This window comes from Chiloscyllium plagiosum, unplaced genomic scaffold (assembly GCF_037043375.1).
Source record: "Chiloscyllium plagiosum isolate Xiang-an unplaced genomic scaffold, Cpla_swu_hap1 HiC_scaffold_39, whole genome shotgun sequence".
NCBI classification, from domain to species: Eukaryota; Metazoa; Chordata; class Chondrichthyes; order Orectolobiformes; family Hemiscylliidae; genus Chiloscyllium; species Chiloscyllium plagiosum.
In genome coordinates this window covers 6,463,101-6,481,247 of record NW_028270177.1, presented here as the reverse complement: position 1 = coordinate 6,481,247, position 18,147 = coordinate 6,463,101, and the positions used below count along the sequence as shown (strand labels likewise).

The window sequence follows — 18,147 nt, the reverse complement described above, 5'->3', positions numbered from 1 at the left end:
TTTGAATAAATAAATGCATGTCATAATAAGTGTTTAAAAAAAATTAAAATATACCTCATTTGTGAGATAATGTATTTCCTTGCTCTCCTGTGCATGTATCTACCCTTCTGTTATTTGATGGCCCATCCAAAAGGAGGAGAATTCAATGCCTGCTGTACCACCTTTTTATTTCTGTCATGCAGAAGCACACACTTGTAGTCCAGATATAAGACAAAGGGGGTTGGGAGTTTCATTGTGAGCTGACTGTAATTCTAGGCATGCACTAATAATTTTACTTAGCTTTCATTTTGATTGTTTTTTGGCTTTCAGTTCTGTTCTAACCATCAGAAATGTGCATGTTTTGGTTTTTCCTAAATATGTGCTTCAGCACAAATACAATTGGAAATGTAAAATTAGATAATGGATATTGTCTGTGCATGTGAAGCTACTAAATGTCTTAAGGTCTTGAAGCATGGTTCCTTTTGCCTCGCCTGAGAAATGCTCTTGTATGTGGTAGCATTACTAGTCTTGAAAACCTCGTTCTTGTTTTTTTTTGGTGCATGGTGGCTTGCTTTGCATAACCATGAAGGATCCTTTTCCTAACTTACAGTTGGCTATTAACATAACCTAGCTGAAGTCTTCTCTGGCTGGTTAACCAAATCAATTTGTATGTTCTAAATTCAGTAACTCATTTAGGTTGAAAACTTACTGTGCTATTTGCAATTCCAAATTAAATCAGAAAATGATGCAAAAAATCTGCTTCGTCTAATCTATTATAATGCAGCTTTGCATTTCTGGTCTTGCCAGGTTATTTTCTAGCAAAGCATAGGTTTAAAATTCAAATAAAAGTTGAATTTGTTCTTCCTATTAACAAGACGAATGTGTTTTTCTTTTCGCATTACTTTTGCCAATCAAATCTGTATTTTTTTTAAGGGATCCTCTAATTAGGAATCTCTGATTACAATTTCTGTTGATTACTGTTTCAATCTGCTTAGAATGCACCACCTGTTCGCCTACGCCACAGACGGTCACGCTCAGCGGGTGGGGAACGATGGGTAGACCATAAGCCAGTTGGTAGCGTGGAAACAGACACTGTCCTACAGCCACACATTCCCAATGCCATCACAGTGGCTGTGCCAAATGAAAAAGCTCTGGCTAAGTGTGACAAGTACATTTTGACACACCAGGAGCTTGCATCGGATGGGGAGATTGAGACCAAGCTCATCAAGGTAATGAACAGAATTGCAGCAAAATTCAAGTAAATAAAGCTTAAGCGATCATAATTCTTGATTTAGAGCATTTACCTATCAGATTTCATGTTTCTAGTTTTTACTTCAAATAACATTTTTCAAATACGTTTGCAGGTAAAATTGATCATTTCAGTTTTGGGATTGGCAATTTGTTTTTGATTCAGTTTCACTTTTTAAAAAAATGTTATAAACCTTTTTCTAAAAATAAACTTGTAAACAATATCTAAAGTTCCACTGTGTTGTCATGATAGTGATTAGTGTGAATTTTATTGTAATTTGAAGGGAGAAGTTTACAAGACCAGGGGTGGTGGGCAGGCCGTACAATTCACAGATATTGAAAAACTAAAACAAGAGGCACCCGGCAGCACGAGGTACGTATTGTGGCACGATGTGTGAATTTCAATTAATGATAATGGTCAATTTTGGAAGATTAGCTTGAATTTGCATGCATTGGTTTAATGATGGGAAGAATAGTAGAATCAGTGTAATATCCAGTGATGTCTTATTAAAATATATCTCTCCTCTTTAATACAGTACATTGTTTTAACTTCAATATGCTTTGGAATTTCCAAGCAGTGTATACCCATTTGTAATTTGAGTGGGAACTGCACGTTGTAAACCGAACATTATATGCTTGTCCTTTGCACACTTCAGACCTTTTTTCAAAAAGCATTGTAATTTAGAATGTTAAACAATGAAGCTCCTTGATTCTTTAGTGTTTTGAAAATTAAACAGGTGAGTAATTTCAATGAAGAAATTAGTTGGCAGAGCAGAATTAATTGAAGAATGAATTTATTGTTATTAGTTAAATTGGCTTCTTGTACTGTTGAGAATGTGACCCTTTGTATTGAAGCTTTAAGAAAACGCATTTTCTTTCACAAATCTGTTTTCACCTGCAGTTAAAGTTCATTCTTATTAGCTCAATCAGTGCAAATTATTTCAGTCCACTCTTTTTAAAATAAATATTTTTGCTGTTGAGTTATTTTTTTCAAATTTCTTAGTTTTGTTGCAATATAGTATGTTTGCCCTTTTTTTTTTGTTGGTCTTAAATACCTACCCTTTTGGTCAGTCATATAAAGACTTGATTATCTCATACACCAAAATAAGCGAACATAATCAACTAGATAGTTGATTAATGAGCGCAGGAATAGTTATGCCACTTTATAACCTTTCCTGATGGTAATACGTAAGCATGTTGAAATTGGAAACTTCAACCTTTTTGAACCTGGGAAGCTATAAGCTGTAAACTCTATAGTATATCCCTAGCTGTGCAATGATCTTGGAGAATCTGTAAATAATGTGTTTGCCTTTTTTAATTTTGTCTCCACTTACTAGAAAACGTAGATCTTCACAATCAGCACCCCCTCAACAAGAAGAGACTACAGAATCAGAATGGACTGATGTGGAGACAAGGGTAATGATCTGTATTTTTGAAGATTAAAGCCAAGCACTGGGGAGCTTCCTCAAACATCTCTTTCTCAATTCCTCTGCTTATGCCTGTTATCATCTCTAATATTAAAGATCATTAATGCTGCTTTTTCAACTTGTGATATTCTGTTTTTCAGTGTTCAGTTGCTGTAGAAATGAAAGCAGGAAGCAACTTTGGACCTGGGTATCAGCATCATGCTCAACCCAAGTATGTCATCTTACCTGCTTTAGGTTTATTTCACATGGTCTTTATTTGTCTGAGAACAGTCAGCAATTCTGAATTGTGTTTTGGTTTGAGCTGGCCAGTAAATCATCCCAGTACCTGGAAATCTACATATCTCTGCAAAATATCCCACAGAGTATTTTAACTTGAGTTTGGATCCCTGGAAGGAAGGTCTAACTGCAGAGGTTTTGACTTAATTTGACAATAGTTACTGTATGTAGTCAACTTGGCTAGCAATGTAAATTTAACTAATGTGGGCTAAAGATTTGCACGTGTGGTGTGAGGGAGAGAAGAAAAAACGGGGCACTTTTAAACAAAAATATAAAGAAGCTGCTCCCAGTAGCTGCTGATATAAGGACAAGAGGGCTAAGGATTGGGCAAGAGATATGGGGTTGGGGACAGAGAGAAAATGAGGAAATTTATTTTGAGAAATGTATGCCGATGACCTGGAATTTGCAATCTACATGGGTGGGGAAAGCTGAGGCTATTATTGATTTCAAAACAAAATTGCATGGGCACTTGAAAAATGCATCTACAGGGATTGAATGGAGCCAGGGAATTGACTAGATTGTTCTTCAGAAAGCTAGCATAGATTTGATGGGCCAAATGGTTTCCTCTTGTGACATAATCACTGATTTTGTTTTGACTGATTTACTGAAATAGCTTCTTAATATATTCCTCTTTGTTTCTAGGCGCAGAAAACCGTAAATGCCGGATACTATAAACAAACTTCCTTCAACAGAATAATCTTAGGCAAATAGTGGGCAATTGTTAAGCATCGGCAGGGTAGATGATACTATGCAAAATTAGGGGGAATGTGATATCAATGCTGTAAACATTTTTGAACTGAGACAATAGTAAACATAGCTGGCTTGTTTTGTATATATTTGATATTCAGGTGCCGTTTCATTGCACATCACAGATTATGTATTTTACAGTATGAGCATTGTGCTTATTTTTACATGTGGATACAAATTTTATACCTTTCCCATGTAGATTAATCATGATCTTTTGTTTTGCAATTTTGTTTTTCCAAACAAATAGCCAGTATCACTGAAAGAAAAAACTTTTGTGTTTACAGATTGTCTGTGGTTTTCATAAGACCATTTGGGAAATTCTGTTTGTAAATTGCAACATCCTATATGTGGACTTTTTTTTTGTTATTATCTTTTTAAAGAAAAGAAAATAGGATTATGCTTGCCACATGTATTTCTTTTTAAAAAGCAATCAATATTCGATCACCAAACCCTGGCATCACGTGTTCTGAGCTGCTGCTATTGTTCAGTTGACACAATGCACTTTAGAATGAACTCATTGTTTTATGTGTATATGCATGTCAGTATCAAGGCAACATCTTTTGTCTCTCGTACCATAAGCTTTTCAATAGGCAATAATTTCTTTATTACTTCAACTGTACATTATAAACCATTAAACCTAATAGATTTTTGTTTAACATGGTTTTGTTGGAAATTGGAATATTTTATTTGCAGTGTCTAAACTATAAATAGTCAATTTTGATTAAATTGTTCATACAACATTACATGATGTTTTGTGGGTCTCTTCTTTACCAATATGGGAAGAATAGAAAATATCTGCTGTTGAATTCAGCGTTTGAAGATCTATTTTAAAGATTTTTCTTTTGCTTTGTGAAAATATTAAAAGTGCATGTGCTACATTATGTTCTTCCTAGTCTGGATACATGAAAATACAAATGTGGTTAAAGCCACAATCTCCAGAGCAGCAAGTTTAAGAAGCCTATGTTTTATTTCATAAATTTGTTCATGTAATATGTAACTGCATCAGTTCCAAAAGAATACAAACCTATCCAATTTCCTTCAGCTAAAGTAGCATTGGGTATTTAAATATCTAATGTTTAATGCATGTTTTATATAATTATTTATTTGACGACTTGAAATGAGTTGGGCTGATGTCTGCTCTTTGCCAGCTCCATGATGTTTAATAACTCCTCTCATCCTGTTTATAATGTTCATATTCCTGAGCTGTTGTTACCTTTTATGGTATTTTCAACTAACTACAGATTACTGCACTGGCTGTTCCAAATGCCACCAGTTATTTGCCTTTAAGTAGCAAAGGGGAACTGGTCAAGGGCAGCTTGTTATTGTTTGGTCAGAAAGTGGCTAAGATGGATCACAAAATAGTTGTGGAGCTTAAGTCAGTATCCTTTATTGGAAAGAAGAGGAAAGGACAAGCACACCTGTAGCATTGGCAGAACCCGTCTGGCATAACACATGACCTGGAAGGCCCTCCGATGTGGTGAGAACAAACTGAAATTTTGATATTGCACTGAACATGCAGTCAATAAACTGCTGCTTTCAGATCATACGAGCTAAGGTCAGGTGAGAGAGACAGCCCTTGACATGAAGGACTCATTGGACTGTGTGTGTGTGTGCGCGCGCACGTGTGTCAGGGGCCCTTGCAAAACTAGAATCAGTGGATAGCTGGGGACAAACTCTCTGCTAATTGGAGTCATACTTGGCACATAAGAAGATGGCTGTGGTTGTTGGTGGTCAGTCATCTGAGCTCCAGGACATCTCTGCAATAGTTGCTATGGGTAGTATCCTAAGCCAAACCAACTTCAGCTGCTTCATCAATTACTTTCCCTCCATCAGGTCAGAAGTGGGATTCTTTACCAATGTTCAGCACCATTCACAACTCCTCCAATGCTGAAACAGTCCATGTTCAAATGCAACAAGATCTGGACAGTATCCAAACTTGGACTGATAAGTGACAAGTAACATTTATGCCACACAAATGCCAGGGAATGACCATCTCTGATAAGAGTCAATCTAATCTCTGCCCTTGGCATTCAATATTATTACCATCACTAAAAAGCCCACTGTCAACATCCTGAAGGTTACCATTAATCAGAAACTCAACTGGAGGTGTCACAAACAGTGATTATGAGAGCAGATCAGACTCCTTCCTGACTTTCCAAAGCCTGTCCACCATTTATAAGTCACAATTCAGGAGTGAAATAGAACACTTGCTGCTTGATTGGCACCATATCCATTCCCTCCACCATCAATGCTCAGTCGCTGCAGTGTGTACTGTCTATAAGATGCCCTGCAGAAATTCACCAGTGATCTTAAACAGCGTCTTCCAAATCCATGACCACTTCCATCTGAAAGGACATAGGTAGCAAATACATGGGAACACTACCTCCTGCAAATTCACCTCCCAGCCACTCACCATCCTGACTGGAGAATATATCACTTTATCTAGGTCAAAGTTATGGAATTGCCTTCCTAAGGGCATTGTGGATCAACCTACAGTATGTCGGCTGCGGTGGTTCAATAAGGCAGCTCACCTTTTCAAGGGCAACTAGAAATGCTGGATAGTCAGCGATGTCCATGTTCCGTGAGTAAATTGAATAAACTTCCTTCAATAGCCAGTAACTCTCGACCAAGGAGGTATTCAAGCTTTCCTTTGTTGGAGAGGAACTTTAAAAAGACTGACCGTATGTGACGTTCAAGTTCTACCTTCTGACCTTCTGTACTATGCAAAGAAAGTATTGTATGTGAAATAAAATGAATACTACCAGAAGAATTGTGGACCCAGGATATATTCATCTGTTGAAGAATAAAAAGATGACCTTTTCTCTTTCACACCTCCCCACTAAAGCATTTGAGAATTTAAAACTGTGCAAAGTCTTGTGGTTTATCTTCCTCTTCCCATTCCAGGATCATACAGATTCATGAATGGTCTATCAGTTCCTAGTGTGAAAGAAACCCTCATTTCTTTTGGTTTGATTTGCTGCCAGCCAAGCAAGTTTAAACTTTCTATTTTGGGGCACTTTAACCTCACTACAGTCAATTCTTACACTCTTCTTTATTTTGCTCTTGTTTATTTTATCACAAAAGTTTGCTGTTTGCTCAAAAAAGGATCGTTTAAGACTTTTGAGTACACAGTTTGTTCAACCAGTGTCACTTGGCACTTTTGTTAGTAGAATCACCATTTAAGGTGTTTATTTTATTTAAATACCTTTTTGCCGTTAACAGGAAATGTTAACACATTGCTATGTCAAACAGAAACACATTCATATTCTGCTCTTACTGCCAAAGGGTATACATCAAACCTCAGCACCTTTTTTCATTTGGTTTTTACTGGATTCTAAAACTTTTTGATTGGATTTCTTATTGTTACATGTACCTTGGTACATTGAAAAGTTTTGTTTTGAGTGCGGTACAGGCAGATCAAACCATACAAATTGTATAAGGGTCATAGAATAGAGTGAAGGATACATTGTTCTGGCTGCAGAAACTAAATTTAACTTTAAATGAGCTGTTCTTGAATCTGTTGGTATGTGTGTTTTAAGCATTTGTACCTTTCCGATGGAACAGATTATAACTGAGGTGGAAGGGTTCTCTGATTATGTTAGCTGGCTCAAGTGATGTATTGGGCTATGTTCACAACTCTAGTTACTAATGGTCCTGGGCAAAGCAATTGCCAAACAAAGGAGTGATTCATCCAGATAGAATGCTTTTTGTGTTGTATCTATAAAAATTGGGAAGAGTATTTATGGACATGCTGAATTTCCTTCACCTCCTGAAAAAGTAGAGGCATTGTTGTGCTTTCTTGAACATAGCTTCAACATGGGTGGCCCTGGACAGGTTGGCGATCCTCCCTGGTCCTGTGTTTTACAGGTAATTAACTGAGCATTAACTGTAGCCATTTCTTCCCATTAGGAACATTGCCAGTGTTGTTGAGAAAGTGGTGCTGATTTCCATCTGGTGGCTTGACTTGCAAGGTTGAATTAGAGGAAGAAATGACTTCAATTTACAAAGCACCTTTCACGATCTTGCAAAACAGTTTAATTCAAAACAAGAACATTGTGTAATCACTGCCCTAAAGCAGGGACATGCAATTAGTGCAGTGCAGAATCCCATGAGCAGTAACAGGCAGAATGTTGTAGGGGTCTCAGCAACATGGAGTATTGTAGGATTTGAGCTAGAATCTGATTAAAAGTCTGGTAAGGCCCATCCTGAGTGGGAGAATCTCACTCCATCTCTTATGCTTTTCACAGCACGGTGAGTTTCTCACTAGCAGCACTGAGTTATCAACAAGGAACTGCATGTGTTGTTTTGTATGGTCTGTATGTGTTGTTTTCCTGTAGACACTGGTTTGAAGTTCTCTATTAACTGTTCGTTCTACTGTGACTTGGACAATACATCCATCCTTGGACAAGCTAAACAGAGACATGCACAAGAATTCCTGGAGGCTTGGCATTCTAATCAGAACTCAGTTAATAAACACATCGATTTGGACCCCATCTACCATCCTAGAAGGAAAAAAAGAACAGGAAATAATATCACCCAACTTGAGAAACCAAGACACATAAATGGAAAGCAGGACATAACACTAGCACTTCACCGGAGGGTAACAGATGATTTAACTTAGTATGGTGACGAAACGTCTGAAAACATACCTTCCAGCTCAGTGAGCAAACTTACAACTAGAACATCAAGCTGAGCTAGAAATCTGCTAAAAAAATAACGCACAATGTTACGGAGATGGAAATAGGCAGAAATACAAGGTCAGACCACGGAACGAGGACATACCACAACCAAAAGGACTAGCCACACTACCATACATCAGGAGCATCTCGGAACTGACTGCCAGACTACTGCGACCCCTAGGACTCATAACGGCACACAAACCAACAGCCACGCTCAGACAACAACTCACCAGAACGAAGGACCCGATACCCAACATGAGTAAGACGAATGTAGTGTACAAAATACCATGCAAGGACTGCACTAAACACTATATAGGACAAACAGGAAGACAGCTAACAATCCGCATACATGAACATCAACTAGCCACGAAACGACACGACCAGCTATCCTTAGTAGCCACACACGCAGACAACAAGCAACATGAATTCGACTGGGACAACACTACTATCATAGGGCAAGCCAGACAGAGAACAGCCAGGGAATTCCTAGAGGCATGGCATTCGTCCACAAACTCCATCAACAAACACATCGACCTGGACCCAATATACCAACCACTACAGCGGACAGCTGAAACTGACAACCGGAAGCGGCAGGGACAGACCACTATAAACACCGGAGGGAACATCAAAGAAGCGCTTCGCAGGAGGCTCCCAAGCACTGATGATGTCGCCTAGCCAGGGGACGAAACGTTTGCAACAAAAACTTCCAGCTCGGTGAACAGAACCACAACAACGAGCACCCGAGCTACAAATCTTCGCACAAACTTTAAGATGGATGAGCTTGAGGCTCCTTTGGAAATTGATAGCTACGATACTGTGGGGATAACTGAGACGTGGCTTCAAGTGGACAGGGCCTGGGAAATGAGGCTATACGTGCTATCATAAAGACAGACTGACGGGCAGAGGGGGTGGGGTGGCCCTGTTAGTAAGGGATGATATTCAGTCCCTTGCGTGGGGGGGACCTAGAGTCAGTATGGATAGAGCTGAGAAATTCTAAGGGTAGAAAGACCCTCTTGGGAGTTATCTACAGGCCCCCAAACCGTAGTATGGATGTAGGGTGTAAGTTGAATCAGGAGCTGAAAATGGCCTGTCGCAAAGATGTTACTACAGTTGTTATGGGGGATTTCAACATGCAGGTAGACTGGGAGAATCAGGATGGTATTGGACCTCAAGAAAGAGACTTTGTGGAGTGCCTCCGAGATGGATTCTTAGAACAGCTGGTGCTGGAGCCTACCAGGGAGAAGGCAATTCTGGATCTGGTATTGTGCAACGAATTGATCAGGGACCTCGAAGTGAAGGAGCCATTGGGAAGTAGTGACCATAATACAATAAGCTTCAATCTGCAATTTGAGAGGGGGGAGGGTACAATCGGAAGTGACAATAATTCTGTTAAATAAAGGGAACTATGGAGCTATGAGGGAGGAGCTGAGCAAAGTTCAATGGTGCAATACCTTAGCAGGGATGACAGTGGAGGAACAATGGCAGATATTTCTGTGTATAACGCAGAAGATGCAGGATCAGTTCATTCCAAAAAGGAAGAAAGATCCTAGGAGGAGGCATGGGTGGCCGTGGCTGATGAGGGAAGTTAAGAAACATATAAAGTCAAAAGAGAAAAAGTATAACATAGCAAAGATAAGTGGGAAAACGGAGGACTGGGAAGCTTTTAAAGAACAACAGAGGATTACTAAAAAGGAAATAAGCAGAGAAAAAATGAGGTACGAAGGTAAACTGGCCAAAAATATAAAGGAGGATAGTAAAAGCTTTTTTAGGTATGTGAAAGGCAAAAAAATGGTTAAGACTAAAATTGGGCCCTTGAAGACAGAAACAGGGGAATATATTACGGGGAACAAAAAAATGGCAGAAGAATTGAATTGGTACTTCAGATCTGTGTTCACTGGGGAAGACACAAGCAATCTCCCTGAGGTAACAGTGGCTGAAGGACCTGAACTGAAGGGAATTTATATTTGCCAGGAATTGGTGTTGGAGAGACTGTTAGGTCTGAAGGCTGATAAGTCCCCGGGGCCTGACAGTCTACATCCCAGGGTATTGAAGGAGGTGGCTCGAGAAATCGTGGATGGGTTGGTGATTATTTTCCAGAGTTCGATAGATTCGGGATCAGTTCCTGCGGATTGGAGGGTGGCTAATGTACCACTTTTTAAGAAAGGAGCGAGAGAGAAAGCAGGAAATTATAGACCAGTTAGTCTGACCTCAGTGGTGGGAAAGATGCTGGAGTCAATTATAAAGGATAAAATTACGACACATCTGGATAGTAGTAACAGGATAGGTCAGAGACTGCATGGATTTATGAAGGGGAAATCATTCTTGACTAATCTTCTGGAATTTTTTGAGGATGTAACTCTGAAGATGGACAAGGGAGATCCAGTGGATGTAGTGTACCTGGACTTTCAGAAAGCCTTTGATAAAGTCCCACATAGGAGGTTAGTGAGCAAAATTAGGGTGCACGGTATTGGAGGCAAAGTACTGACTTGGATTGAAAATTGGTTGGCTGACAAGAAACCACGAGTAGTGATAAACGGCTCCATTTCGGAATGGCAGGCAGTGACCAGTGGGTACCGCAGGGATCAGTGCTGGGACCGCAGCTTTTTACAATATATATTAATGATATAGAAGATGGTATTAATAGTAACATTAGCAAATTTGCTGATGATACAAAGCTGGGTGGCAGGGTGAAATGTGAGGAGGATGTTAGGAGATTACAGGGTGACCTGGACAGGTTAGGTGAGTGGACAGATGCATGGCAGGTGCAGTTTAATGTGGATAAATGTATGGTTATCCACTTTGGTGGCAAGAACAGGAAGGCAGATTACTACCTAAATGGAGTCAAGTTAGGTAAAGGGGCAGTACAAAGAGATCTGGGTGTTCTTGTACACCAGTCAATGAAGGCAAGCATGCAGGTATAGCAGGTGGTGAAGAACGCTAATAGCATGCTGGCCTTCATAACAAGAGGGATTGAGTATAGAAGCAAAGAGGTTCTTCTGCAGCTGTACAGGGCCCTGGTGAGATCGCACCTGGAATATTCTATGCAGTTTTGGTCTCCAAATTTGAGGAAAGACATTCTGGCTATTGAGGGAGTGCAGCATAGGTTCACGAGGTCAATTCCTGGAATGGCGGGACTATCTAATGTTGAAAGATTGGAGTGACTGGGCTTGTATACCCTTGAGTTTAGAAGACTGAGAGGGGATCTGATTGAGACGTATAAGATTATTAAAGGATTGGACACTCTGGAGGCAGGAAACATGTTTCCGCTGATGGGTGAGTCCCGAACCAGAGGACACAGCTTAAAAATACGGGATAGGCCATTTAGGACAGAGATGAGGAGAAACGTCTTCACCCAGAGAGTGGTGGCTGTGTGGAATGCTCTGCCCCAGAGGGCAGTGGAGGCCCAGTCTCTGGATTCGTTTAAGAAAGAGTTGGATAAGCTCTCAAGGATAGTGGAATCAAGGGTTATGGAGATAAGGCAGGAACAGGATACTGATTAAGGGTGATCAGCCATGATCATAATGCATGGTGGTGCAGGCTTGAAGGGCAGAATGGCCTACTCTTGCACCTATTGTCTACTGTCTATTAACAGACCAAGACACATGAATAGAAAGCAGGACAGAACACCAGCGCTTCACCGGAGGTTCACTGATGATGACAAAGCATCTGAAAACAAACCTTCCAGCTCAGCGAGCTAACTTGCATCCAACATTGTCTGTCTTTGGCCCTAGCTCAGCTTGTCTGGTGAACACCTTTGTTCATGCCGTTATCACTTCAAGTCTCTTTTTTAAAAAAAATCTCAAATCGTTATTGTTTTGAATTCTTGGCAGCTCTGACATTGTCCCTCCGTTAACACTGAATGCTGCCTGTGCCTAGTCACTTTGTAACCATTTCCCCTATGTTCCTGGTCAAGCATCATCTTTACTTTGAAATGCTTGTCCTTGTTCTCAAGTCCTGTAATTTCTATCTCTCCCCCCCCCACCCCTGTAATTTCTGTCTTTCCACCCCTCTCCTACCTCTGTAATTTGTCTTTCCCCCCCCTCTCCTACCCCTGTAATGTCTGTCTTCCACCCCCCCACTCTTGTAATTTCTGTCTTTCCACCCCTCTCTCACTCCTGTAATTTCTGACTTCCCCCCACCCTGTAATTTCTGTCTTCCCCCTCGTTTCTGTAATTTCTGTCTTCCCCCTCCTACCCCTGTAATTTCTGTCTTCCCCCTCCTACCCCTGTAATTTCTGTCTTCTCCCTCCTACCCCTGTAATTTCTGTCTTCCCCCTCCTACCCCTGTAATTTCTGTCTTCCCCCTCCTACCCCTGTAATTTCTGTCTTCCCCCTCCTACCCCTGTAATTTCTGTCTTCCCCCTCCTACCCCTGTAATTTCTGTCTTCCCCCTCCTACCCCTGTAATTTCTGTCTTCCCCCTCCTACCCCTGTAATTTCTGTCTTCCCCCTCCTACCCCTGTAATTTCTGTCTTCCCCCTCCTACCCTTGTAATTTCTGTCTTCCCCCTCGTTTCTGTAATTTCTGTCTTCCCCCTCCTACCCCTGTAATTTCTGTCTTCCCCCTCCTACCCCTGTAATTTCTGTCTTCTCCCTCCTACCCCTGTAATTTCTGTCTTCCCCCTCCTACCCTTGTAATTTCTGTCTTCCCCCTCGTTTCTGTAATTTCTGTCTTCCCCCTCCTACCCCTGTAATTTCTGTCTTCTCCCTCCTACTCCTGTAATTTCTGTCTTCTCCCTCCTACCCCTGTAATTTCTGTCTTCCCCCTCGTTTCTGTAATTTCTGTCTTCCCCCTCCTACCCCTGTAATTTCTGTCTTCCCCCTCGTTTCTGTAATTTCTGTCTTCTCCCTCCTACCCCTGTAATTTCTGTCTTCCCCCTCCTACCCCTGTAATTTCCTCCATCTCTACAGCTCTTGATCTTCTGCCCCTTTATGTCTCCTGATTTAATTGCTACCTTGAATTCAGCTGCTGGAGTGCTAAGTCTGGAAGTCACATTGCTCTCTCCTTCTTAAGATGCTCCTTAAACTCTATCTCTCTGAGCAAACTTTTGGTCATTTGTCCTAATCTAGTTTGGTGATGCATTTTATTTGAGAAAGCATGTATTTTATTATATCGAAGAGGCTGTACATGAGATGCACAGACCACACAGCTTTTTCTATAAGGATGTGATTGTGAAAAGAAGTGAAGGAATAATCCACGTGATTGGTTAATTGGTGTTTATTTTTTAAACCTTGTCCATTGCCAACTTTATGTACCTTTTATAAACTCACTCGCCCAAGAAATGTTAGTTGCTGCTCTGCTGCCTTAAGTAAAGCAGCAAATCTGCAGCAGGTGGCACTGTTGCACTGTGGTAATATTTTGAAGCAGTTTTGGAAAATGTTAAGGTGCTACTGGGGTTCGGGATTCACTTGCGCTAAGGACATTCCTTTCTCAAAAATGGAATGAAGAAAAATAATCCAAGTGCTGCTGAGCTGCATGTTAACCCTTTGTTTCTAGCCATTGCCTTGATCAAGCAGCAAAACATTGTATAGAAAGATTTAATGCCTGGGAAAACCTTAAATTGCTCCAACTAAGCAAACACTAATATGACAACTTTATGTTAATTGATGGTTTCAGTGGGATGCATTTTCAGCTTGAGAACCTGGAGATGCACAACTCCTTCAGGCTGATAGGAAAGCAGGTAAAAGGTAAAATTGTCAACGTCCAATAGGGGTGTTTGTTAGAGAGAAGTGACTGTTTAGTGGGTTGAACTTGGGGTCACTCTCCCTCAGGCGAGGGAGGGGAGGTTGAGAAGGCTGAACCTTTGTGGTGACCTCAGCCACTGTGGGAATTGAACCCTTGCTATCGGCCTCACTCTGCAAATCAGCCGTCGTGCTACCTGACCGAAAGCTAAAGCTTGTGGATACTGCAGATCTCCACACCTGACTCGAACATTCCCAATCTTTCTCCTGTGTGCTGTCTGCCAGGGCCTGAATAGAAGTCAGTGTTGTCCCCCTACCCTTTCACCACTTCCAGGTTCATGACTAGAATTTGTCCCTCATCAACATAACTTGGCACTCTCCTGCAGAGAGAAAAGGAGTTTGTGTTTAGATGGCATCTCAGTCAAAGCATTTTGCAGCCACTCTTTGATAGTCACTGCTGTAATGGGAGATATTTAACAGTTTGCATACCTGGGATCTTGCTATGTGATAGCACATAGGAATTCCTGATGAAGAACTTATGCTTGAAACGTCGATTCTCCTGCTCCTCGGATACTGCCTGACTGGCTGTGCTTTTCCAGTGCCACAGGTTTTGACTCTGATCTCCAGCATCTGCAGTCCTCACTTGCTCCTTCTTGCTATGTGATGGTCAGTTCTGAAGAAGGGTCACTGGACCCGAAACATTAATCCTGCTTTCTCTCCACAAACTCAGCTGCCAAAGCTGAGTTTCTCCAGTAATTTCTGCTTTTGTTTCAGATTTCCAGCATCAGCAATTATTTGGTGGTTTTTTTGTGTTAATGATTAGTTTTGTTTTGTGATGTTGGGGGGTAAGGACCAAAACACTGCATTTGAAATTATTCGAAAATATTTGAAACTTATCAAGCACAACATGTTAAAAGCCCCTGAGGGATCATTCACCCCTGTATAGTTTGTTTTTAAGTTCTTCTGATGTGTCAGATCTAAATTCATTCTGGGGACTATAAGAAATATGAGCTAGGGGAACAAAAACAGAAATTACTGGAACAACTTAGCAGGTCTGGCAGTACCTATGTAGAGAAAGCAGAATTAATGGTTTGGGTCCAGTGACCCTTCTTCAGAACTGAAAGAGGCCATTCAGCCCCTTGATCCTGTTCTGCCATTCAATGAGATCATAAGCGACCTACCTATGTTACCGTTTTACTGCACTATCCCTGCAGCTCTTGATGTTTGTAGTATGTGGGAATTTATTTATCCCTGTCTTTAATATACAGTACTGGGCTACCACAGCTCTATGGTGGAAAATTCCAATCATTCACTAACTCCAAGTCTACCATCATTGGACCAAACATAGACAGAAGAGCTGAATCCCAGGGGTGAGTGAGGGTGATTACCCCTTTTGCTATCAAGGCAGCAGTTGCAAATGGCAGCGAGGAGCTGCAGCAAAGCAGGAATCAATGGGAATCGGGTCAGGGGTTGGGAATAACTTCCCCCACTGCTTGGAATTGCATCCAGCACAGTGGAAGACAGTTGTGGTTGTTGGAGGTCAGTTATCTTTGGCACAAGCAGTTCCTTAGGCTAGTGTCCTAGGCCTAACCATCTTCTGCAGCTTCATTGATGATCTTGCCTCCATCCCCATTACTGACCAGGAGAGAGATCAAGCCCAGAGTGGAGGGGAAGAGAGAGATTGAGCCTTCACGGGGAAAGTCCAGCATGGACTCTGCAGGCCCGTGAATAATGAAGGACAGTAATTTGGAACATCTAACCTATTTCTTTCTTTTTCTATTTTTTACCTGTGTCCCTAGCACTTGAGATGGTGACGTTGTACACTTTTCACTGTACTCCTCCATCCCGGTACTTGAGTACATGTGACAGTAAAGCCTAATTCTAACTTTAAATTGGCTGTTACATTTCCCACATTACAGCAGCATCTGTGATGTGTAAAGGTGCTACGTAAATGTAAATTACTTTCTACAGGGATATCAGTGACCTATTAAGAAGGTAAATATGGGAGTGTGACTGAGTTTACATCAATCTCTGGAACACCAATCCCCACCATGTGAACAGACTGAATATACTGACTCACCATTTGCTGACCCTACTTCCTGAATGCACAACATTGTATAACATAAATAGAAAATGTGAAAAGCTTGTGGTAATGTGTGATGTAGAAAATCACAAGACATAAGGAGGAAAGATAAGCTTTGTGTTTTTAGCACTAGAATAGTTTTGATCGTATGCAAGATGACCTCTGAAAAACACACAATGGTCTTATCTTTGTTCCTTCGAGAATACCAATATACAGTACCTGAGTTTTCAAAGAAGCCTTTTGTTCTTAGCAAACATTGTAGATAGCTGGAGTCCTCCTGTATAACTAGTAGCTGCACTAGTAACTCAGTTAATGTAAACCTCAAGGGGAGAAGACCCATCCAATAAAGGCTGGAGAGAGGGCAAACCTGAAGAAAATGGATCACCCAAAAAGTGCACATCTACACTTGCCAACTCTCGCCGGATTCTTGAAGGTTTACTTGCATGTCACGCAGAGTCCAGGGACACAGTCCTTGCAGTCCTGCCGTTGGTCAGTTCTTGAGTAGGTCCTGCCTCTCTGAATCAGTTGGAAAAAAATTACGTTGGGTGATACTCTCTTGACTGAGAGTCAGCTGTCTATGAAAAACGAAGCAACAAGAATGTTCAAAGGACGCAAATATTCTTGACTCTGTCATTCCCTCCCTACGTCTCATTGCCTCTCTCTCCTCCATTCCAATGTTCTTATAGTGAGACTCATTAACTCTATCCTTAATCACTCACACTCTTTGATCCCAGTGATTGGATTTAAAATCCAAGGATTTCATTTGAAATTCCCTTCATAATCTTGTCCCACTCATCTCGAGAATGTTAACACACTGTTCCTTGAGCTCTGAACTCTTATTTTTCCTCCCTTTTACTTTGACTAACAACCATCATCTAACCTGGTCCAGTCTTAAAGGCTGTCTCCTTCAAATGTCTCTCACTTGTTTTTGTATCCTCCCTAAATCTATTGACACTCCACCAGGAAATAATGAACAGGGTGGAACTCTTCATGAAATGAGAGGCTGGGAGGGTATTTAAGATTACGAAAGGATTTTGATACATTAGCTACACAAATCATATTTCCCCTTGGGGGATGGGGGAGGCCTGAACCAGCGACCTTTAACATAAATAAGTCATGAATAAACCCAGTACAGAGTTCAAGAGAGATTTCATCACTGAGGAACTGAAGATAATGCGGAACTCGCCAATAGACTGAGGTGAATAACATCAATGCATCTAAGACAGCGAGTGAGAGAAGACTCATATGGAAGACAAACACTGCAATGGGCCGAATGGCCTGTTTCTGTCCGTTAAATTCGTTAAATTGTCACCCTCAATCCTCTTCCTTCTTTCGTGGAACATGGTGACATCTAACAGTACAAACCTTTCTCACAACCTTTTCCTTTAGTTATTATGAGAGCTTTCCCAGCTCCCCTGAAAAGGCCCAATCCTGTATTTTTCCATCTTTTGTGAGGTTACGATACAGGTGCTTCATCAATGCAGGGTCTGTGCTGGAGAGATGGAATCAACTCCTGATGAGGATCATCATTCCCAGGACAGGAGCTAACATGAAGAGATGGTGAGCTGGTCAGTGACAGGAGGCTGGTAAAGATGTGAATGAGATTTTGTACTGAACTCTGAAATTTCCAGAGTGCCTCTGAAAAGTGCTAATACAAATAACAAGGATTTTAACAGGTGCTTCTGAGCTGTTCACTGGGCTGTGAGAACGAGCCGAGAATTTAATCAGCGATTAATTTTATCATATTGACTTTGCAGTTTGCGACAAAATGTCAACATTAGCTCTGTCAACAATGAAAGAGTTGCTATTTGTACAGCCAACAGTGAGATGGCAATGACACAAAGAACATTGGAGGTCACAGGGAAGGGAAGAGGGGCTTTATTACAGTTTTCTGGACAAGTGTAAATGGTACAGTGTGTGGACTGGGTATTCCCATTATTCACATTGTCCAGTTATTGCTCATGGCTGGTGCACGTGAGATGGAGGAATTACATTGGGTGGTACCTGGTAATCCAGTCCTCCTTGTGTT

The 18,147-nt window shown here is 41.1% G+C and overlaps 1 protein-coding gene across 11 annotated transcripts in view; it reads left to right on the top strand.

The window, feature by feature from the left end:
* kif23 (kinesin family member 23) overlaps nt 1-4,420 on the top strand; it is a 47,675-nt gene extending 43,255 nt beyond the window's left edge. For 10 of the 11 annotated variants that reach the window (XM_043677168.2, XM_043677164.2, XM_043677167.2 and 7 more), the window contains 5 exons: nt 975-1,208; nt 1,512-1,600; nt 2,565-2,643; nt 2,795-2,865; nt 3,573-4,420. In XM_043677168.2, coding sequence (XP_043533103.1) covers nt 975-1,208; nt 1,512-1,600; nt 2,565-2,643; nt 2,795-2,865; nt 3,573-3,588 — 489 coding nt within the window. In that variant the 3' untranslated portion in view covers nt 3,589-4,420. The remainder of the gene's footprint in view (nt 1-974; nt 1,209-1,511; nt 1,601-2,564; nt 2,644-2,794; nt 2,866-3,572) is intronic. The other variant, XM_043677169.2, reaches the window with a different exon arrangement.
* Nucleotides 4,421-18,147: the final 13,727 nt, after the last annotated feature.